The sequence below is a fragment of the Epinephelus fuscoguttatus genome, linkage group LG16 (genome assembly GCF_011397635.1).
Source record: "Epinephelus fuscoguttatus linkage group LG16, E.fuscoguttatus.final_Chr_v1".
NCBI classification, from domain to species: domain Eukaryota; kingdom Metazoa; phylum Chordata; class Actinopteri; order Perciformes; family Serranidae; genus Epinephelus; species Epinephelus fuscoguttatus.
The window spans coordinates 36,127,669-36,146,303 of record NC_064767.1 but is presented as its reverse complement, the minus strand read 5'-3'; the positions used below and the strand labels follow the sequence as shown (position 1 = coordinate 36,146,303).

The 18,635-nt window shown below is 40.4% G+C and overlaps 2 protein-coding genes across 2 annotated transcripts; one reads left to right on the top strand and one right to left on the bottom strand.

Annotated features, from left to right (window-relative positions):
* Window positions 1-1,273: 1,273 nt before the first annotated feature.
* Window positions 1,274-9,093, top strand: aprt (adenine phosphoribosyltransferase). Its single transcript, XM_049601285.1, has 5 exons — window positions 1,274-1,466; window positions 2,941-3,044; window positions 3,996-4,129; window positions 7,371-7,449; window positions 7,716-9,093. The coding sequence occupies exons 1-5, from the start codon at window positions 1,378-1,380 to the stop codon at window positions 7,853-7,855; spliced, it is 546 nt and encodes a 181-aa protein (XP_049457242.1). The 5' UTR covers window positions 1,274-1,377; the 3' UTR covers window positions 7,856-9,093.
* A 2,392-nt stretch (window positions 9,094-11,485) lies between these two features.
* Window positions 11,486-17,864, bottom strand: cdt1 (chromatin licensing and DNA replication factor 1). The gene is made up of 10 exons (XM_049601194.1): window positions 17,259-17,864; window positions 16,878-17,039; window positions 15,947-16,245; window positions 15,299-15,493; window positions 14,619-14,764; window positions 14,283-14,383; window positions 13,784-13,972; window positions 12,722-12,895; window positions 12,416-12,617; window positions 11,486-12,244 (listed from the first exon to the last, which is right to left on the bottom strand). Exons 1-10 carry the CDS (start codon window positions 17,721-17,723, stop codon window positions 12,081-12,083), a joined length of 2,097 nt encoding a protein of 698 aa, XP_049457151.1. The 5' UTR covers window positions 17,724-17,864; the 3' UTR covers window positions 11,486-12,080.
* Between the last annotated feature and the right edge of the window lie 771 nt (window positions 17,865-18,635).

Sequence of the window (18,635 nt, the reverse complement as noted above, 5' to 3'; positions counted from 1 at the left end):
TTAAAAAGAACACTCTATGAGTCCACAAAGTTAGGAAGTGAATTCACTGCAAAAATATTGGGGAATTATTTTAGCATGTGCAAGATGATGATGCATAAACCAACACACTGTTGAGAGAAATAAATTGATACAGTAGCCAATTTGGTTATTACAACACAAAAATTAAAATCTTGTGGTGTAGTGGCGTAGTAGTAGTGGCGTCTCGCTCCACTACTGGGGCAAAAAGCCCCCGAGCTACAAAACGAGCTGTTTAACTAAATAAAACAAACTAAAATCCCAACTGTAATGCATTAATGGGTTATCTGGAGGCCTTGTAGCATTTCCTTCAGGCTAATTGTTTTTAGTACAGGATGAAACTATATTATACTGATACTATATGTAGATATTTACTATATAAAGTCACATAAGACTATAAATTGGATAATCTAACTAAATAATATTTTGAGGCAGGATGCCCCTGGGGGGTTTTGCGCCCCTTCCTGAGGGAGGAGTCTTGCCCCAAAGGATCTGACTACACAGTTTTACTTAGAAAAACGTAAAGATAAATTGAATGACTTTTCCCCCCAAATCCCCCATACAGGGGGCAAAGTTAACGTGTTAACGCAAATTCCTTTGAATGCCACTAAACCTTAAGTTCAGCTTCAAGGCCCTGCCAGATGGTTCTCTCAACAAGATCAAAGTTATTTGTATTTACAGTTGATGTGAATTGAGTTACCACCTGAGTACCTCAAGCTGCTTAAAAAAACACAGGCAATGTTAAGTTAACCTTTAAAAATGTAAAGCTGGAACTCCATTGTGTTAGTATTACTAAGTAATGTTATATCCAGGTCAATATGTCCATCTGTTGGCACTTGTTGGGCTTGAGTTTGCCATGGTATGCTTTCAGCATATATTGTGAGCATGCAGTACCTTTGAGGTTATTCTGGAGAATATTCTGGACAGTGTTTGTTATTTTTTTTTTTTAGATTGTTGCAAATAAACATACATTTGCATAAAGCAAGTATATTTGTCCACTCCCATGTTGACCAGAGTATTAAAAACTTGAAAAATATTCATACTACATTTAGAACAGAAAAAAGTGATTAATTTCCGATTAACCGCGAGTGATTAATCGTGATTAAACATTTTATGACATCACAAGATTAAAATTTACTTCTCTGGTTTCTGGCTTTGACAGAGAGTAGCTCATGTTCACAAACACTGAACTCTCCTAGACCACTGGTGTTTCCCTTTAACATGGACATGCGCACTTGAGACCGGGAGGAGGGCGTTGGCCACGTGCGACTTAAAGCTGCATGCGTGAGAGGAAGAATACAGCACACACTGGCTGAAGGGACAGCGAGCAGCAAGAAGTAATCCGTCCCACAGACAGCTAGAATGGCAGCAGACTCAGACTCTAAACTCCAGCTGGTTCATAAGCACATCCGAGCTTTTCCAGACTTTCCGAAGAAGGGCATCCTGTTCAGGTAAGACTCTAAGTTACAGCTTCCTCTGACGTCAGGCCCCGTGGCTTCCACGCTCCACATGTTTTATCTATGTATATTAAAGGGCTCACACACAGCAGGTGAGGGAAGGAGCCTCGAGCTTTGGACCGGACACGTGCAGGGAACCTATTGCCTTGGAAAAACATAAGAGATATTGGCGCCCCAAAAGTGGTGTATTATTAACTTATGTAATGTTAATCTCGAAATCTCACAGAGCACAGATATGTGGGGAACATGAGTAGAAATACTGAAATACAGCTATGAAAGTCCAGGGGTTTGTTAATAAATTACAATGAATTAATGTGTCATTGAAGGGAATAGGTGCTACATGCACATCATGTAAAGAGGTCACTTCCTCAAACAAAAGACAAAAAAGGATGGAAGAGTAAAATCAGCTCTGCGGATGTTGACTTGGCAGAGATGATATCACAGGGCAACACCACCCCAAATTAAGAATTCCACTGTTATTCCCATGGCTCTCTGTCAAGCCAGAAACCAGAGAAGGACGTTTTAAACTTGTGATGTCACAGTCTGAAGCTGCTCCATAGACAATGAATGTCGACCCACAAATTCTTTTTTTTTTTCTGTTGATAATAGCAAATGAGCTTTATGCTGTTGTAGTGTTCTCATATGTGAAACCCACATACTCACAGCATTTCCCTGGCTGCTCTCAGTGTCATCTACAATATCTGCCACCATTCATTGTCCGTGGAGCAGCTCTAGACTTTATACCCTATGATATCACAAATTTTACTTTTAACACTCTAGTTTTTGGGTTATGGAGAGAGCTGTTCATGTTTAGTAATATTTTTGGACTGTCATAGTCCATAGGATTAACCTGTAGGAAATTTGAAAATTGGCTTAGTTCTCCCTTTTTTTTAAAAATAAGAAATAAAAGCATTTCCACCACAAATTTATAATTAAAAATTCACCAGAATGCAGGAAATGAAGTGTTTGACACTTAAAATGTCCTGGGGGAGGATACCCAGATCTCTGCTCAGTATGTGTACCTGCTAACTACGCCCTTGTGTACATGTTTGTTTCAGCCAAATGGGCAATGTTAGTACAGTGGTTTATCTGTTTGCCGCACTGCCTGTAAGTCAAACCTGGCTTCAGTCAGTTAGAGCCTGAGGTGAGCTCAAGACGAATTTGATTATTGTTTGACTGTTTAAGTCATTCATTGTGGAAAACACTAACCCTTGTTCCAGTTTTGCCTGTGTGACGAATGACGATGCGTTGCTTATAATTGACAATATGAATAAAGCATTATCACATAAACCTATAAGAAAAAGCATGTTGGCCCATTCTAATATTTTATTTTAAAGTCAATATCAGCTAGTGCTGATGATATGCTGATATCTTCATGCATCCCTCACCCTCACAATATAAATGTGTTTGGATATAGGTTTGCATTTTAACTGAGCAGATACTGACGTAATGTGTGTATGTGCTGCAGGGATATCTGTCCCATCCTGAAGGATCCAGCTGCTCTGACAGCAGTGATCGACCTGTTTGAGGATCATGTCAGGAAGAATCACCAGGAGGTTGATCTGCTCGTAGGTGAGAAACCAAAGCAAAGCACCTTTTAATGTAAACTTATATTCTGTACCTGACGAGCCTTACAGGAAGAGTATGAAGAGCGGCGACAGTGCCTTTCCAAAGTATTCATCGACACACCTTGAGAAGGTAGTGGCATTGATTATTCATATAGGCCAAGCTGGGTTCATAACTGGCCAGCTTGTTTAGAATGATATGCTTTGGCTTTTTCAAATTATGTGTGGGGGCTAACTTGCTCACTCAAGAAATGTGTGGCTTGATTCATAAAGAAAGTTGACAACAGTGCTGCTGTTACGTCTGTTACATGATAGCCATGGCAATTGATGAGACCGGCAATTGCCATGGCTTTGTGAGCAGGGGTTCTTTGTTACATCCATTGTGGGAGAATGCGGAAGTGCACATTTTTGGTCCAAGTTGGTAATACATGTCCTTTTTAGTATGTCTACCGAACCAGATATTTGAGGCAGTACACTTATTTACTACCATGTCTTTCCAACCTGTGATGTCTTCTGGCAAAAAAATAATAATCTTGATGAAGTGGAAAGAGCATGAACCATCGTGCTATGCAGTAACTCATTTATTTGAGGTCTGTCATGATCTGTTAAATCTATTTTCACCCTTCCTCACTGTGTTTGTCTGTTTATTATATTTTATTACCAGCCGCAACAAAGTTTGTGTGAATGCGTGTGTGTCATGGCAAAATGTGGTCCTTGTGACACTTAATGTAGGGGGCACTACTTCAGAGGCTGCCAAAATACTGTATTTTTAGAGTATTTTGGTAGCTGTTTTTTTGTTTGTCTGTGGACAGATTTTGTCAACACGATAACTTCACAACACTGCAAGATGCTAATATACTATATCTGTATGAGATTTTCAGTTTTCTATCCACTGTATATCCTGCCCTAATGTTTCTTTTTACATTTTGCCTGTACCACATTTTCTGTTTGCATGCAGGTTTAGATGCTCGTGGTTTCCTGTTTGGGCCTCTGCTCGCCCAGCGGCTGGGTGTTGGCTTCGTCATGGTCAGAAAGAAAGGCAAACTGCCTGGATCCACTGTGTCTGTGGCATATGATTTGGAGTATGGCAAGGTAAAGAACACCAACACACAAACACTTAGCATTTTGTTTAAAGTAATTCTTTACTCTTATTTTTTGGCCTTGCAGTTGTGTTCAGGTTACATTGTCCATAGAATGGTAATTAGGGAAAACGGATGTCCTCATCATCAGTTCATGTATCAGTTGGTAAAAAATTAAAATGTATACATTTCAAGTTCTGCATGTGTTCTTAAAACAACATACAGTAATGCAGTAAAATGTGTACATGAAACAGTTTTGCAGTGTTTGGACAGCAGATTATCACACAAATACTGAACTGATTAGATCTTGTCTGATCAAAGCATGTTCACTAAAATGTTGGACTGGTTCTTTTTAAAGTGCTCCTCAGCCCTTTCCCAAAATATTATTATAAAAGGAGTATGCTGCAACACAGAGGAAAATTTAGCTGACCGGTAAGGAGAGTGTGTCACATCATAGAATGTATAATATAGATGGACAATATGACAGCTCCTCAAAAGTAAAGCCAAAACATCAATTACCCCCTGGTGGATGGCTACAGTATAGGTCATGAACCCTTCCCCCTGTTAGTGGACCAAAAGATTAAAGTACACCTCAAATACATTTTTTCCAGAGATAGTTTGTCATTATAGGTAGTTCTTATCTTGCTGATGTTTATACAAGTGTTAGTTTTTCTTTTAAGTTTGGTTATAACTTGTTTTTGATACTACAAAAAGGAGGTGTCATGTCATATTGTGATTGACATCTACATGTGTCAATGTCAATGTGCTCGTGATCAGTAGCGTTGCTCAGAGTTGGTCGGAAGGGTGTATGGGCAGGACCTTGATATCTCGGAGATTGCTGCTGTGTAGATTCGGGCTCCAAGTGACATCACTCGTGCAAAATGGCAACAGGCGCTATGATTGAGGTTCAAAGAAATTTTGTTTTGAAAGGCCACCACCCTCGCGATTGTCAGATTGACTTGATGTTGGACACACATGTCAAGGTGCATGTTTTCTATGAAAATCTTAAGAACCCTCAAGGTCCGCCCACTAGATTTTCTGCCATATTGAATTTTTTGAAAAACACTTTTGTCATCTCCTCCTAGGGCTTGGATCCGATTTGTACCAAAGTTTCTATGAATCATCATTATAGCATATTACATGTCACACTAGAGGGCGATGCTGTAGTGTTACGTGTCACACCCATCACATCTCTTTTGATTGTGGAATGCAGTGTGTAATCACACAATGGAGGGAATTGATGCCGCCATTGCTTGCTTCTTTCTAAAAATGCAAAGGAGGCATAAAGAAGGGACTGAGTAAAAAGGGCTAGGGTATGAAATGTGGAAGGGCTCTAAATGTCTATTTTGACGTCTTAACACGTCAAATGCACGTTAAGATGATAGAAAAAATTCTCTGTTAACAAGTAAATTTCTGCGGTCTTAAGATATTAAATACTGGGTACAACCATTTCACCAGTTTCAGAGGGGAGACTGATGAAATAATATTTGGTATAGCTTGTATTCACATGAGTGTCCACTAGATGGCAGGATTAAATTAAAGTACAATGGGCATAGTGCTCAGTCATTTATTCTGAGTGTGTTACTGATTTGCCTTAATTCTTTCGTATCGTATAAAGTGAATGCCTAAAGATTTTTGTTTTACTACTACTTTCTATTACTGATATTACTGAGGTATGCTGCTGAATTCAGCGCCATATTTCACTTGGCAGAACTCTGATATCATAAGTCAGCAGTGATAAAAATGTGTAAACTGTCATTCAGGCAGACGAGCGGAGCAATAGCTGATAAACATCACATTTATTCATTTTACATGGAGCTAAAATTAATACAGAATTATTTAAATTATTTGCCTCGTGTTACTGTCTGTTGATAAATCATAAACCGTCTTGGAGTAGATATCAACCATAAGCTAGCTTGGGCTCTGTTAAATTTAACAGTATGCTAACGGAGCAAGGCAAGCTAATCGCTAACATGCTTGGTTAAAGAGTGTAATAGAAGAAGAATGTGTTCTATGAGGAGACTGAATAAAGGTTTACTCTTGCAAGAAAAGCAACCAGGTCACAGAGAGACTTCAGTATCTGTAGAGTGAGAGCAAAACAGTAACTAACAGACATTTATTGGCATGGTGGAAAGGTCACACAACAGTATTATGCAGGCAGCTGATAAGAAATACTGGTTTGAACCGGTTTTGTGTGATTTGACCAAGGACAAGATGAATCTGTTACAGGACACTGTTACTAAATTAACAATTATACAGGCACTTCTGTTCTAGTGGTTTCCATTGTCGTGAGCATAATAAGACAGTATGTAGAAATTTCCATTACAAACGGAAAACAACAAATTCTTTGAGATGGCTTTGAGAGATGACAGAGGTGTGATCACCTTATGTGTCTGAGGTGTAACAGGTGGTGTGTTTCACGTTTTATTTCCTAATCGTTCAAGATAACAGGATTAGCATACTGTTAGCATACCGTTCCAAACTGTTACAATAGGAAAACTCTGGTTCAGGTTTAGTGCTGGAGACCATGCCGATAATTCAGACAAGGTATCATGGGGGCAAGGAATAAGGTGGATACAAAGCTCGGTTTTACCGAGTAATACGCCACGTTTGTGTTTAAGAAGAATCTTTTAATATAATTTACACTGGATGAAAACACACAAAGGGTGCGATATGTTACAGCCACAGTAACTAAAAAAACCTTCCGGAGGCCATTTGCTCTCTTCAGTCAACAGCTTATGACAAAATGTATCCCCTGTGCACAAAATGGACTGTTGCAAATTCTAAATTGAAGTTGTGTAGAAGACAGGTGATAGGTACATAGGCAAAACGTACCCACTAACAAAAGCCCGCAGCGGCTGAAGCGTCAAATAAAATGGTGGGTACGTTGACGCCAACCAATGGCATGGAAGCGTTAATGTTCTCAATGTCTTAAGAAGAAATGCACTGTCGGGGCATTTTCTGTCGTCTTAACATGCATTTGAGGGGTTAAGCATATTTTTACCTGTTAAGACAAACAAATTTGTCTTATTAATACAAAAGTCAAAACAGACGTCTAAAGCCCCTCCGTGTTCCATACTAAGATGTCATCATCCTGGAGTTTGAATCATTGCTCCAGTCAAAGCTCATGTGCACTGGGGAGCATTTTTCTCAAGAATCTTTTGTGTGTTTCTCTCTTTTTCATTGTTACCTCAGTCCTGAGCAGTTTCAGTCTCCAATGAACAGTATCTTAAGTGTTACTTGTGTCCGTCCAGGCAGAGGTAGAGATCCAGGAGGATGCAGTGGCTCCAGGACAGAAGGTTCTACTTATCGATGACCTTCTGGCTACTGGAGGTAAGATATGCTTTATAACCATAATGCTCACTGGATACAGTCTGACTATTTGTGACCAACAAAGCGCAAACAAAGAAACAAAAATGGTAAAAATAACAGTACCTTCTCATTTCTGACGATTCATCTTTCTGCTTAGAGGTTACTGCTGTCATTATGGATTTACATCAGCTCTCAGCTAACAAGCCAAGGAACCATGTTGTATTTTAAAGTTATATTTAGGTGTGTGTGTGTGTGTGTGTGTGTGTGTGTGTGTGTGTGTGTTGCAGGGACACTGTATGCAGCCTGCGAGCTGATGAAGAAGCAGCAGGCCGAGATTCTGGGCTGCCTGGTGGTCATTGAACTCAAAGAGCTGAACGGCAGTGACAAACTGAAATCCCATAGTGTATTCTCCCTGGTTCAGTACTGAGGACTACTGCAGCTACCAGACTGGAAACGGTGCGAACACTGGTTTTACAAACACTCAGGTGCTTTCCATTTGTCATTTCAGTCATGAACTGATGGGATGGGGTGAATGAATGGATGTTGTAGACTGAAGAGGCAGATTTTGTTCACTTGTATTTTTATGTCTTCCAAAAACAAGTTTCTCCATCTGTATACAGAATGCTTACACTCAGGTGGTGTATCACTTTATCTTTAAAGAATAGGAATGTGTTCCTGTGACTTGAAGGTTAAAGCCATGCTGTGCTATCCATGTGATGCTACGGCTAACTAGCATCTAACCTCAACCCAGTACGTTATAGTGTTGGCTCCTAAACAACAAATAAAGACATGAATATTTAATATAATGGTTACCTGTAGCTTTTATTGGTCTTTTCTCGGAGGGAACGCTTGATACAATTCCACTATCTTTAACTATTTTAAAACATTTTTTCCCACCACCTTTCCCCCACCACCAAAATTCAGTTAAAAGCCAAAATGAAGGACAAACAATAAACAAATAGCTTTTTAAATTCATTAACATCCCTTTGTTTATTCTGTATTCAGATTTTTAAAACTCTTAACATAGTTAGCACAACATGTGTCTGTGGACTATACCATGAACAGAATTTGTGGTTTAACAGAATATGCAGTCAGTTAACACGATTTTCTGTACATACAAGGTTACCCAATACCAAAATGATGGATCTTTATTATTTACAGATATTTGCACACACCATACCAGAAATAAAAACCGTAATCCTTAAGTATACTGTAATTTAAAGCCTCTATGTCTACCAAAGCCACTCAGAGGCTAGACTGAAAGAGATGCGTATTGAGAAACGACTGATTTTCACTTGTGTAAAATAGACCAATCGGAGCTGATTTCACTCAGAGATGCAGCCAGGTGCTGAAGGTCTTTCACTTACATGGACATCTACAGTAAAAGGGTACTTCTGAATTGATTTTGTTTAATGTGGATACACAGAGATAAAATAATGTCTGGATGAGAAAGAGGACCAGTCAGAGGAGCAGCTGGATCAGGACTGTTTGAAATTGTGACTGTGTTTTTGTTTTTTTCATTCTGTGCCTTTTTGTATTTGTGTATTTTTATTTTTACACATTTGGAACCAGAGGCCATGTATGTTGGATTTTTTTGTTGATCACTGTCAGAAATGTCATGTTGCTAATAAAGCTTTTACTGCAGCAATTCTGTCAGTTTATTCTGTTGTATATTCCATAGAGTAACGATAACACATTCACCTTTTAGACAGTATGTTATAAAAAAAATACACACATTTGACATTCAACCTAAAATGAGTGACAATTATAAAAATGATAGACAGATTTCATATTTTTATTGCATGCAGGTATAACTGAAACACAAAAAGTTGAGCAATTTGTTATGCCATCAACTGTTAGTATTTTGAAAGTCATGCTATGATTGACTCTTATGCTTCTCTTGGATAGGAAACATGCTGTGTTTTGAAATTGAGTTGGGTTTGCTGAGTTATGAGAATTAGTGTAGTGACTTATTTTTTATTCTGATTGTATAATTGGTATTTCATAATCAAAATTAGATTTTGAGCAGAAAATGATGATTACAATACATGAGTTATGTGTGTAACTTTGGTATTTTGCAAACTGGACCCTATTTCCCATGTTTCTGTGTCAGTTATCCATTTTCCACCAACCGTTTTCTTTTTTCAAACTCAGGTAAACCTGCTAAAAAAAAAAAAAAAAAAAAAGGCTATAGACTCCTTTCCCATTGCCAGTACACTAGAACCATTTGCACGGCTCTGCAGCAGGCAAGTATGCCAGTTTGTGTGTGTTATGTTCAAGTTCATGGACAGGCTAGAAAACAGGTTAGTAAACTGTAATAAGCAGCAGAAGACTGTGTAAACTTTACCATGGTTACTTTATATATGTCTCTTACTTAGTCTCTCTTTCAAATTCGGAGCAGACTAATTTGAATCGATGTTCAAGCGCTGCTTGGGCGGAGATGGATGTTTTTTGTGGTTAAGAGGCTAAAGTTAGTGCCAGAGAAAACCAGAGCCAATAAATACCCACGACTATTGCAGAGTCATTTGACCTGCATGTGAATCCCAATTGTACTCTCTCCCATTACATTACAAAGCAAGACGTTAGCAGGTGTTTGCAGATTTTTTTGTGCAGTAAAAAGGGACTTAAGAGCCTGCTTAGACCATGTAATAACATGGGTTTTGGTGATCTAAACACAAGTGGACAGCTAAAATAGCAGTTCAAACCAGTGTCTATTGTGTCTCCAGCTGACCGCTTGGCATACAGATTTCATTACTGCCTATGTCTCTTACCTTGGAGGATGCTGAGGTTTTGTTTTTAAACAATAATTAAAGTTGAAAAGGGCTATTTGATCATCATATAGATTCATTTTATTTTTATTTTATCAAGTTAAGAGGTAATCAAGAGCACCAAAATCCAAGCATAACCATTGTGTGTTAAGTTGTATTATCAATGTCATCACTGTGTTATTAGTGTTATCACTGTACACTGCACTGAAATCACACAGCCTTGCACTTGTCACCTGTGCAGAGTGATGGCTTTGCTGCACTGTAATGTAAAAAGAAATGTAAAAAATGACATTGTGGTGTGTGTGAATTGAAAAAAAAAAAAAAGTTTCACACAATGGGTTAAAAACTGAAAAGAACGCAAGAGAGAAATGCAGGGTATATAGGTCGGTGCCTGAGCGTTTTGGGTTCAGTTGGTGGAGTTAATGGGTTTATTTGGATGTCATCTCAATGACAATGACAATCCAAATCTTTGGAAAGCAGAGCTAGATGGTAAACAAACATGGCAGCACACCGGTAAGGCAAGACAACACGTTTACATGTCGTTTTCTATATGTTCTCTGACATTTATCCTAACGATATGAGGCGGTCTTTGTGGAAAAAAAGCTTGTTTAGTGGACTAACTTTGCACTTGAAGGTTGCCCGTTCACTTACGCTTTAACAGGTCTAACGCTACTACTGTATCTAGGCTAATGGCTAACATGCTAACTATTATTTTTATGTCACTAGAAACAAATTTAGGACGATAGGAGACAGGTTGAAATAAACTGAAATTTCCCTTTAAGGACCCTACAGAGAAATTAATGTTATTTTCCATTCCTTTGGCTTGGTCTGTTCTCTTTAGTGATTAAGTCTTGCTTAATCTGATCAAGTTCAATGCCAACCTTGGCAGATTGTGATACCCGATGCTACAGACACATTTCAGTCAGTCAGTACTCAAAGCACTGCAATTGGAAACCTAGAGAAAACAGCCACCGCGTGTGAACCTTCATTTGTCTTGATAATGGGACTGGTTTCACTGGTAAGACATTGAGACACACCATTGTTAAAATCACTTTTTAAAAATAGCTTGCTCCAAAAAATTCCATCTTTTTTCATTGTGTTGCAATGTAGGCAGAAACTTCTAAATCTGGGACAACAAAGCAGAACTTTCTGCATTAAGAGATGCCACTCGTGATTAATGTTTTCTCCCTCACTAACATGATGCCTTCCTTTACTCTTTCCTTACTCGAGTATAATCTTGACTGATTAAGTTTACCACCAGCAGTCAGATAATTAATGAAATCACTGTCTTTGCTTTTTGGAGTGTTATATTTAATAAACTGCATTCACAGAAAAAAATTGGAGGCTGTGTGACTCTGACAAATGCATGTATTTCTTAAACATCAAACAGTAACTTTTAAAAATGTAAACAGTCATCAGTTGTACACTGTAGAAAACTGATCCCTAAAAAGACTGGAAGCAGCAACCAATATGACACTTTCATGGAGGAGATAAAAACAAAGCACATCATCAGCCACTACAACCCAAGTGTGGTTAAAACAACTAGCTTACAACATTGGGACAGTAGAAACACTAGGACGGGGTCTGGTCTGTCCAATGTGGTCCCATGATTTTTGGAAGTAACGGTGTCCTGGAGCTGTGCCTAGATCAGTCTGCTACAATGTCTCTCACACAGCCTAGAGCACAGGGCGAATAACAAACCCCTCTGTGTCGAAAAATGTAAGACACGTGCCTACTGCCCACAAACCAGTGATATTCACTGAAAAACATGGCACTCTACAGAAACTAGCCTTCAGTGTCCTGGCAGCTCACACAGCGACAGTCTGAGGAAGGTGAGCACTTCACTGCCACATTACTCAGTCATCATTCTGTCAGTGAAATGTCTCAGAGCCTCTCCTCCTCTCGCAGTCTGCTGCTCAGTTTGTCCAGAACAATGCTGAGCTCCATGTTCTTGTTCAACTTCAGGTAGGAGTCCTTCCTGATTGGATGAATAGTCAGCCAATCAGAAGCCACTTCTGCCAACAGACGGATATGTTTCTCCATTTCACCTGTCCATCAGAGAGGAGAAACAGCCAATCAGAACAGTTCTTTTCTGAACCGTATTAGGAGACAGCAACAAGATGCTGTTCTACTTGCCTAATATATTTCTAGCAGCTTAATGTTATATAGAAACCATTGTATGGAATAAAAATATATCCAGCTCTGCTGTTTGAACCCACCTGTGCTGAGAGCAGATCTGTAGCTGGCCACCGTCCTGTTACAGGCCACTTCCATTATTAAAGCCGGTTTCTTCTCTGCTACAAAAACGTTCCGGAGAATCCTGGCCAGCTCAGGGAGCCGTGACATCATCAGCAAGCGGTCCTCCTGGGCAGGGTTTCGAGTCATGGCTGCCTGGAGTTTCTGGACCTCCTTTGCCCGAATCTAAAATGCAGATAAACCACCCACCACAACAAAAGGATAAATGAACATGGTTTTCTGATTAGCCATGCTAATAATACCCATAAAGCACAGTCAAGTCCACCTACCCTGTCCAGCAGGGACTGGGACACTCCTTTCAGGGCAGTTGGGATCGGAGTTGCGGGGGCAGCTGATGGAGCTGATGTCTGGGGGACTGCTGGGTTTGATGGAGATGTTGGCTCTTTATTCTCTGCAGATTTATCTTCTGTCTTCAGAGCCAGAGACACCAGAGCTTTCTCCATCTAAACACAAGACAAGAAAGCACACCATCTGATTTAGCACAGAATAATGCTGACTATACAGGATTAATACACTGAATAAATACCAGAGTTCAAAATACCATGTGCATATGCATAGTAGTGCACGTACAAATTGAGCTGTACATGAAGTTCTTAGCTTTCTGTGCCTAAAAACTCGGCGTGAAGCATTCACCAGAAACTCATGCAACTGACACTTTTCACACACTCTCATGGCACACTTCCATTTTCTTACACAGTAAAAAATGTATTATGGATATTGTTGTGGCATGAAAAAAGAACACTGATTAACAAGACAAGCAAACAGCAGCACTGATAGCTGCCATCAAGCCAGCTGATGCTGCCGCACCAGGGTAGAGTTACGGCCAAAATACATGAGACATCGTCGCGGTACAGCATGTTAGGCTGCTGCAGTATGCAGGGCGTGTCCACTATGATCAACTGACACTGCTACACTGACAACAAAAGCTGTGCTTGTCCCGTGCAGGCGCCGCGCAGCTCAATGTTAATTTTAAACAGCTCTGTGGCCCTCCAACAGGTAAAAGCTACACAGAGCTGTGTAAAAAGTGATTGCAATGTGTTTTAAAATAGTAAGAATGAATACCTCATTGTATTAGAGGCAATTCAGAGCAGAAGACTGACCCTGTGTTTTTACATTTCATATAAAGAATGCTAAAAATATTTCTATGACCAGGAAAAGAAATCTAAAATGGTTTTACTGTAAGCTACTGTAATTTTGGTTTGAGCTGTCTGTGATGATGTGCAACTAAACAAAGAAGAATATACCAAATGGTGCAGTAAAATTATAAAACGTGTGGGTTTAAAAAAAAAGGCGCTTTCAGAACAGTGGCCTCTTGAAAATGTGCACAGTACCTTAGGTGTGATGAGTGAGCGAGCCTTATCCAGCACCTCCTGAGCTGTGGCCAGTTTCTCAGTTTGAGGAGGCTGAGGCAGCGAGCTGGATGAGACGCCTGGCACAGTGTCCACATTAAAGCGAGGGTGCCATCGGGTCAGTTTGTCCTCTGGAATAGACACCGGAGGAACCAACGAGGACAGGAAGACCTGCAGACAAAGGTAGTTTCAATACTAGTTAACAGAGACGAACCATTCTATTAGACACTGACATGTATGGAGACTTCAGCCCAGAACGCTCATCTTTTACTGGGGCTGGGCAATATGGATGCTCATGGTAACAGTATACATATATCACGAAACAGTAACTGTTCTGTATATTCAACTAATAATTGGTATAAAATAACCATACTTGATAACATTTGATTTTCTTTTTTATTTGGGGAATCAATGTCCCCATATGCTGCCTATGCCTGGTTGTGACTAGCCAACTACAAGCAATAGTGGAGTAGCTGCTGACCTTGTGGTGCTGTTTGACTATGGAGACCAGATTCAGGTGAAAGATGTGCCTTCTCTCCAGGAGACGAGAGGCTGACAGGGCAGGACGGGCTTCACTCTGGTCTGAGGGGGACAACAGCACACAGGTAAATACATGGACACAAAAAGTGTAGAAGGCACTTGATCAGGAGCACCGACTATACAAACAGGGACCTGCAGTTAGACCCACAACTTACATACATCCCATTTACAGAAAACATCAAATCCAAACTGTAATATATATTTTTTAAAAAGCCAACTTCGAACATTTGGACAGAAGAAGTCATGACCTAAAAGACAGTGAAAAGGGTGTATTTACCAGAGGGAATGACGGGCTCCACAGTGAGCTGGTAGCTGCCCTTCTTAATGCTGCTGTTGAAGGTTGGGATGTTCTTCTCCTGTCTAAATATGTAAGCCTCAGGAAACACCGTCTTTATCTGACTGACTTGGCTCTCTTCAAATCGCCTGTGGGGTGGGGTGGGGGGGTGGGGGGGATAAAAAGCGAACATTAGCTTATACAGCCTGACAGCCAGTTCTTTCCTCCAGGATGTACTGTAGTGTAGAAATTCAAAGTATCAATATTGTTCTTTGTGTTGATAAATTATTATTTCAAAAGGATCTAAAAGAGGTTTTAAGCCAACATGACGACAGTGGGTTTTGGTGTACTTAGGAGAATTAGTGTAACTTTAAAGCTGAAAACTGTTCGTCCTGGTGTGATTAGCAGATTTTTTTCAAGGAGTCATGTTAACAGAGTGTTTTACAAAGACTCAAACTTTTCACTGAAATATGTTGTAAAATAACATATTTCTGAAGACTTATCATCATCAGTTTGAGCACTAGGTATCCTGCACTGTATCAAATTGAACATAGTTCAAAAACAAATATGCAAACAATTGCATTCTGTTATTATTTATGCTTTACACAGCATCCCAACTTTTTTGGAATCAGGTTGTAAATATGAAAAGTGCAACCAGACCATCTGTCCGTCCTTCCACCTACTTGTGCATCATGTCCTGAACTCCCTGTTTGATCTTGCTGAAGGTGGCTGTCTCACAGCGGTTGTACAGCATGGCGACCACAGTGTCCATACTCCTGAACATCTCAGCCAGCACCTTGTACTGGTAAGGCAGGGAGAGGCCAGGGGGGGCCGCCTGGGCGAGGGTGTGGTACCGCTGGTATGCTGGTTGCTCGGTACTGCAGGACAAGACAAGGAAAAAAGATGTTGACTTAGGGCTGGGTTTTAGCTTCCAACAATTATGAAAACAAGAGATGAGGCATTTATTGTGCTGCGTTCAGTTGCACAATAATGCTATTGTTTGTCTTATGTTATGAATCCAGTGCACCCTTTTCCTTTACAGTGGTTCGCTTCCACCCAAACTCACTCTAAGCCAGTCTGTGGCATGCTTAGTTCACCGTGAGTTTGTTTATCAGTTCAATTATATTTAAAGTTCAAGAAAATCCACTGGTAAAGACATCTGTTTAAAAGTTCAATGTGCATAATGTTTCCAACATCAGTGAGTACTGGTGTTAAATAACCATAATCTCAGCCCTACTTTGGTTTCTGATTTGGACTCAGCAGGACCTACTGTTAGTGTCCCACCTGCACAGACTGGTTTACAATGTTTGGCTGTATGTGTAGATGCTCACCTGTCCTGTGTTTGTGCCTCACTCAGCTTGCTCTCCTCGGCCTCTCTCTCCTCCTTCCTCCGCTGAGCTTTAGCTGCAAGCTCTTTGACTTGTGCTATATTGAAGTTGAGGGTCTTAGCATCAGAGGTGGCAGCTGTGGCAGTCTTGGGGACAGAGGGGGTGGATTTGTTGGAAGCTGAACCAGTTGGAGGGGTTGAGGAAGCTGAAGCGGGGGAAGCAGCACTGGTTATCTCCTCTGCGTGTTTCTTGATCCTCTGAAGGCGAGCCTTGAGCGCTGCGATGTCCTCTTTACACAAAGCCTGATAGAAAGGGGGATTGCACACTGATGACTTTGAGACTCCCTTTTTCTTGTTGTCAGCTTATCCCATGTACAAAGCCAAACCAACTATGAATGTATTCTACTAACAAGCCATGACAAGACATGTTGCTCTTAGGACACTGAGCTCGGCTGTTGTCTAAAAACTATAAAAACACACTGAGCCACATTGTTGCACTAAGTGAAAATGTTCCTTCATTACCATGAACACACACACTGTAGTATATTTGACTCAACCCTGCATACACTGTCCTGCTTCTCCAAATACACACTACAGCACCAAATGTATGTGCAGATAAGAACATCATTTTCTTCTCCCTTTGCAAAAAATTACCCACCGTTTTTTGGGAAATTGCAGACTGAAACTATATAACTGTGCACAAATGCATCATTAGTGACCTGATAAATAAAACTGTGTAAGTTTCTCCTCTCTCCACACAGTGTTGGATTCACCTATCAATGCTTACTGATACAGTTTTACTACAGATATTGAAGCACTGCAGGTGACAACATAAACTCGCTTGGCTCTGTCACAATTTTGTCACTTTCAGGTTGAACTACAGCACCACAGTGACTGAAGCCTGATCTTCTGTCAGTCCAAGCACAGTATGTTACCTTGTTGGCCCGTCCTCCAGTGTTCTTTTTGGTGACTTGACTCCTCTGTGGAGAGCTGCTGGATTGGGAGTGAGGCTGGTTCTCAGCAGTGTGTGTAGAAACTGGGGCTGCAGGAGCTGTGGGCTGCTGGGTCACCTCAGTGGGCTGGAGCTGGACTGCAGCCTGAAGATACACAGCAGCAGCATAGATTTAGCTCAGCCTTTGTTGGTTTGAGTATTACACACGTACAATGTGACTGTATATGCAAACTATTGCCATCTTTGTTTAGGTTAAGGATGAGGACAAGACTTTAAAATGACACACTGAGTGCTGCTAAGACACAACCTGGGTTTTCAGATATTTCTCTCAAAGATGACGGAATCAGAACAACATTAAAGTTACCTGTGGTGTGTCCTGAGGGAGGACCAGTTTCTTTCTGGCCGTCCTCCTCGTTGCTTTCTCCGGAACATTAGCTTTAGCGTCTCCAACGACCTCCGCTTGCCGTCTCTTCTTGGCCGTGCTGTGGTCGGCGGTGGCTGAAAACACAGCTGCACCGAGGTCAAACTCTGTCTCGGCCGAAGTCCTCTTCGGTGTCCGGGGACAAGAGGGGAACTCTTTCCCGGTGCTGCTGGTGTTACACGCTCCGTCGTGTATCCCCGCTGCTTCGTCAATAACTCGGACAAACTCTTCATGTACGGAGGACGAACAAATGGCAACACCTTTGTTTTTCGAGGATCTTGACCGTGTGCTGGTCCCAGAGGAGCCACGGCCGTTAACTGCGCCGCTCTGCTGCTTGGCTGCTTTCACCGGACCGGCGATGCCTTTCTTTCTCTGGGAGAAGAAATCCGTAACTCGAGCCTGAGACATGCTGCTGCTGCTTCAGGTGGACACAGGAACCGCAAAGTGAGACTCTGCACGAATCTACTGTGAACGCTACTCGGTAACGATGTAAATACTACCCATCCACAATAGCTCACCGGAAATGCTCACATGCACAGGAAGAAGAAAAGAAAATTCGCGCGAAATCAACAAAGCCACGCCCCATCCGGTTTACGTTTTAGGAAAATAAAAGAAGGATAGCGTTGATATATGCAGCAGGTATTAAAGTCACATTCGTTTTGAATTAAAACGTTTACTTTGTTTTTTTTTTTAAATCATGCTCTATTACAGTAAATAGTGTAAATATCTGTGCTGTTTTGATTGTTTTTGTCTGACTCTTTTTTTTTTTTTTAATAAAACAAGTGTATGAATGGCGACACCGACTCATCCTTCTGAAATAAACCCAGTTTAACAAAGGCACAAAAAATGACCAATTATATGTAGCCTACACATAAAGGATTATATATATATATATATATATATATATATATATATATATATATATATATATATGTATAAATATATTGTGTAGGCTTTTACAAAATCACAGACTCACAGAATCAACAGACTTTACAGTTGTTCTTCATCTGGATGATCAGGGGACATAACAGAGAGAGTTGACTCATTAAAGCCTCATTAAGACTCATTAAGGACAAAACATGATTGACAGCCTGATGACTGGGCCCTGACTACTGACTGCACAATAAAACATTAACATTTCATGAAGTGGGCCTACATGCGCCTCAGTGGGAATGTGTAATTGAATGTTATTGATGTTGATAGAGTTTAATTTATCTATAATTCAAGCAAGTTTTTAAACAGCATAGCCATAATTTGAAGTAATTAAGTATCTCAAACTCTTTGTAACTTTTGTTAAAGACATGAATTCTGTCCCGGTGT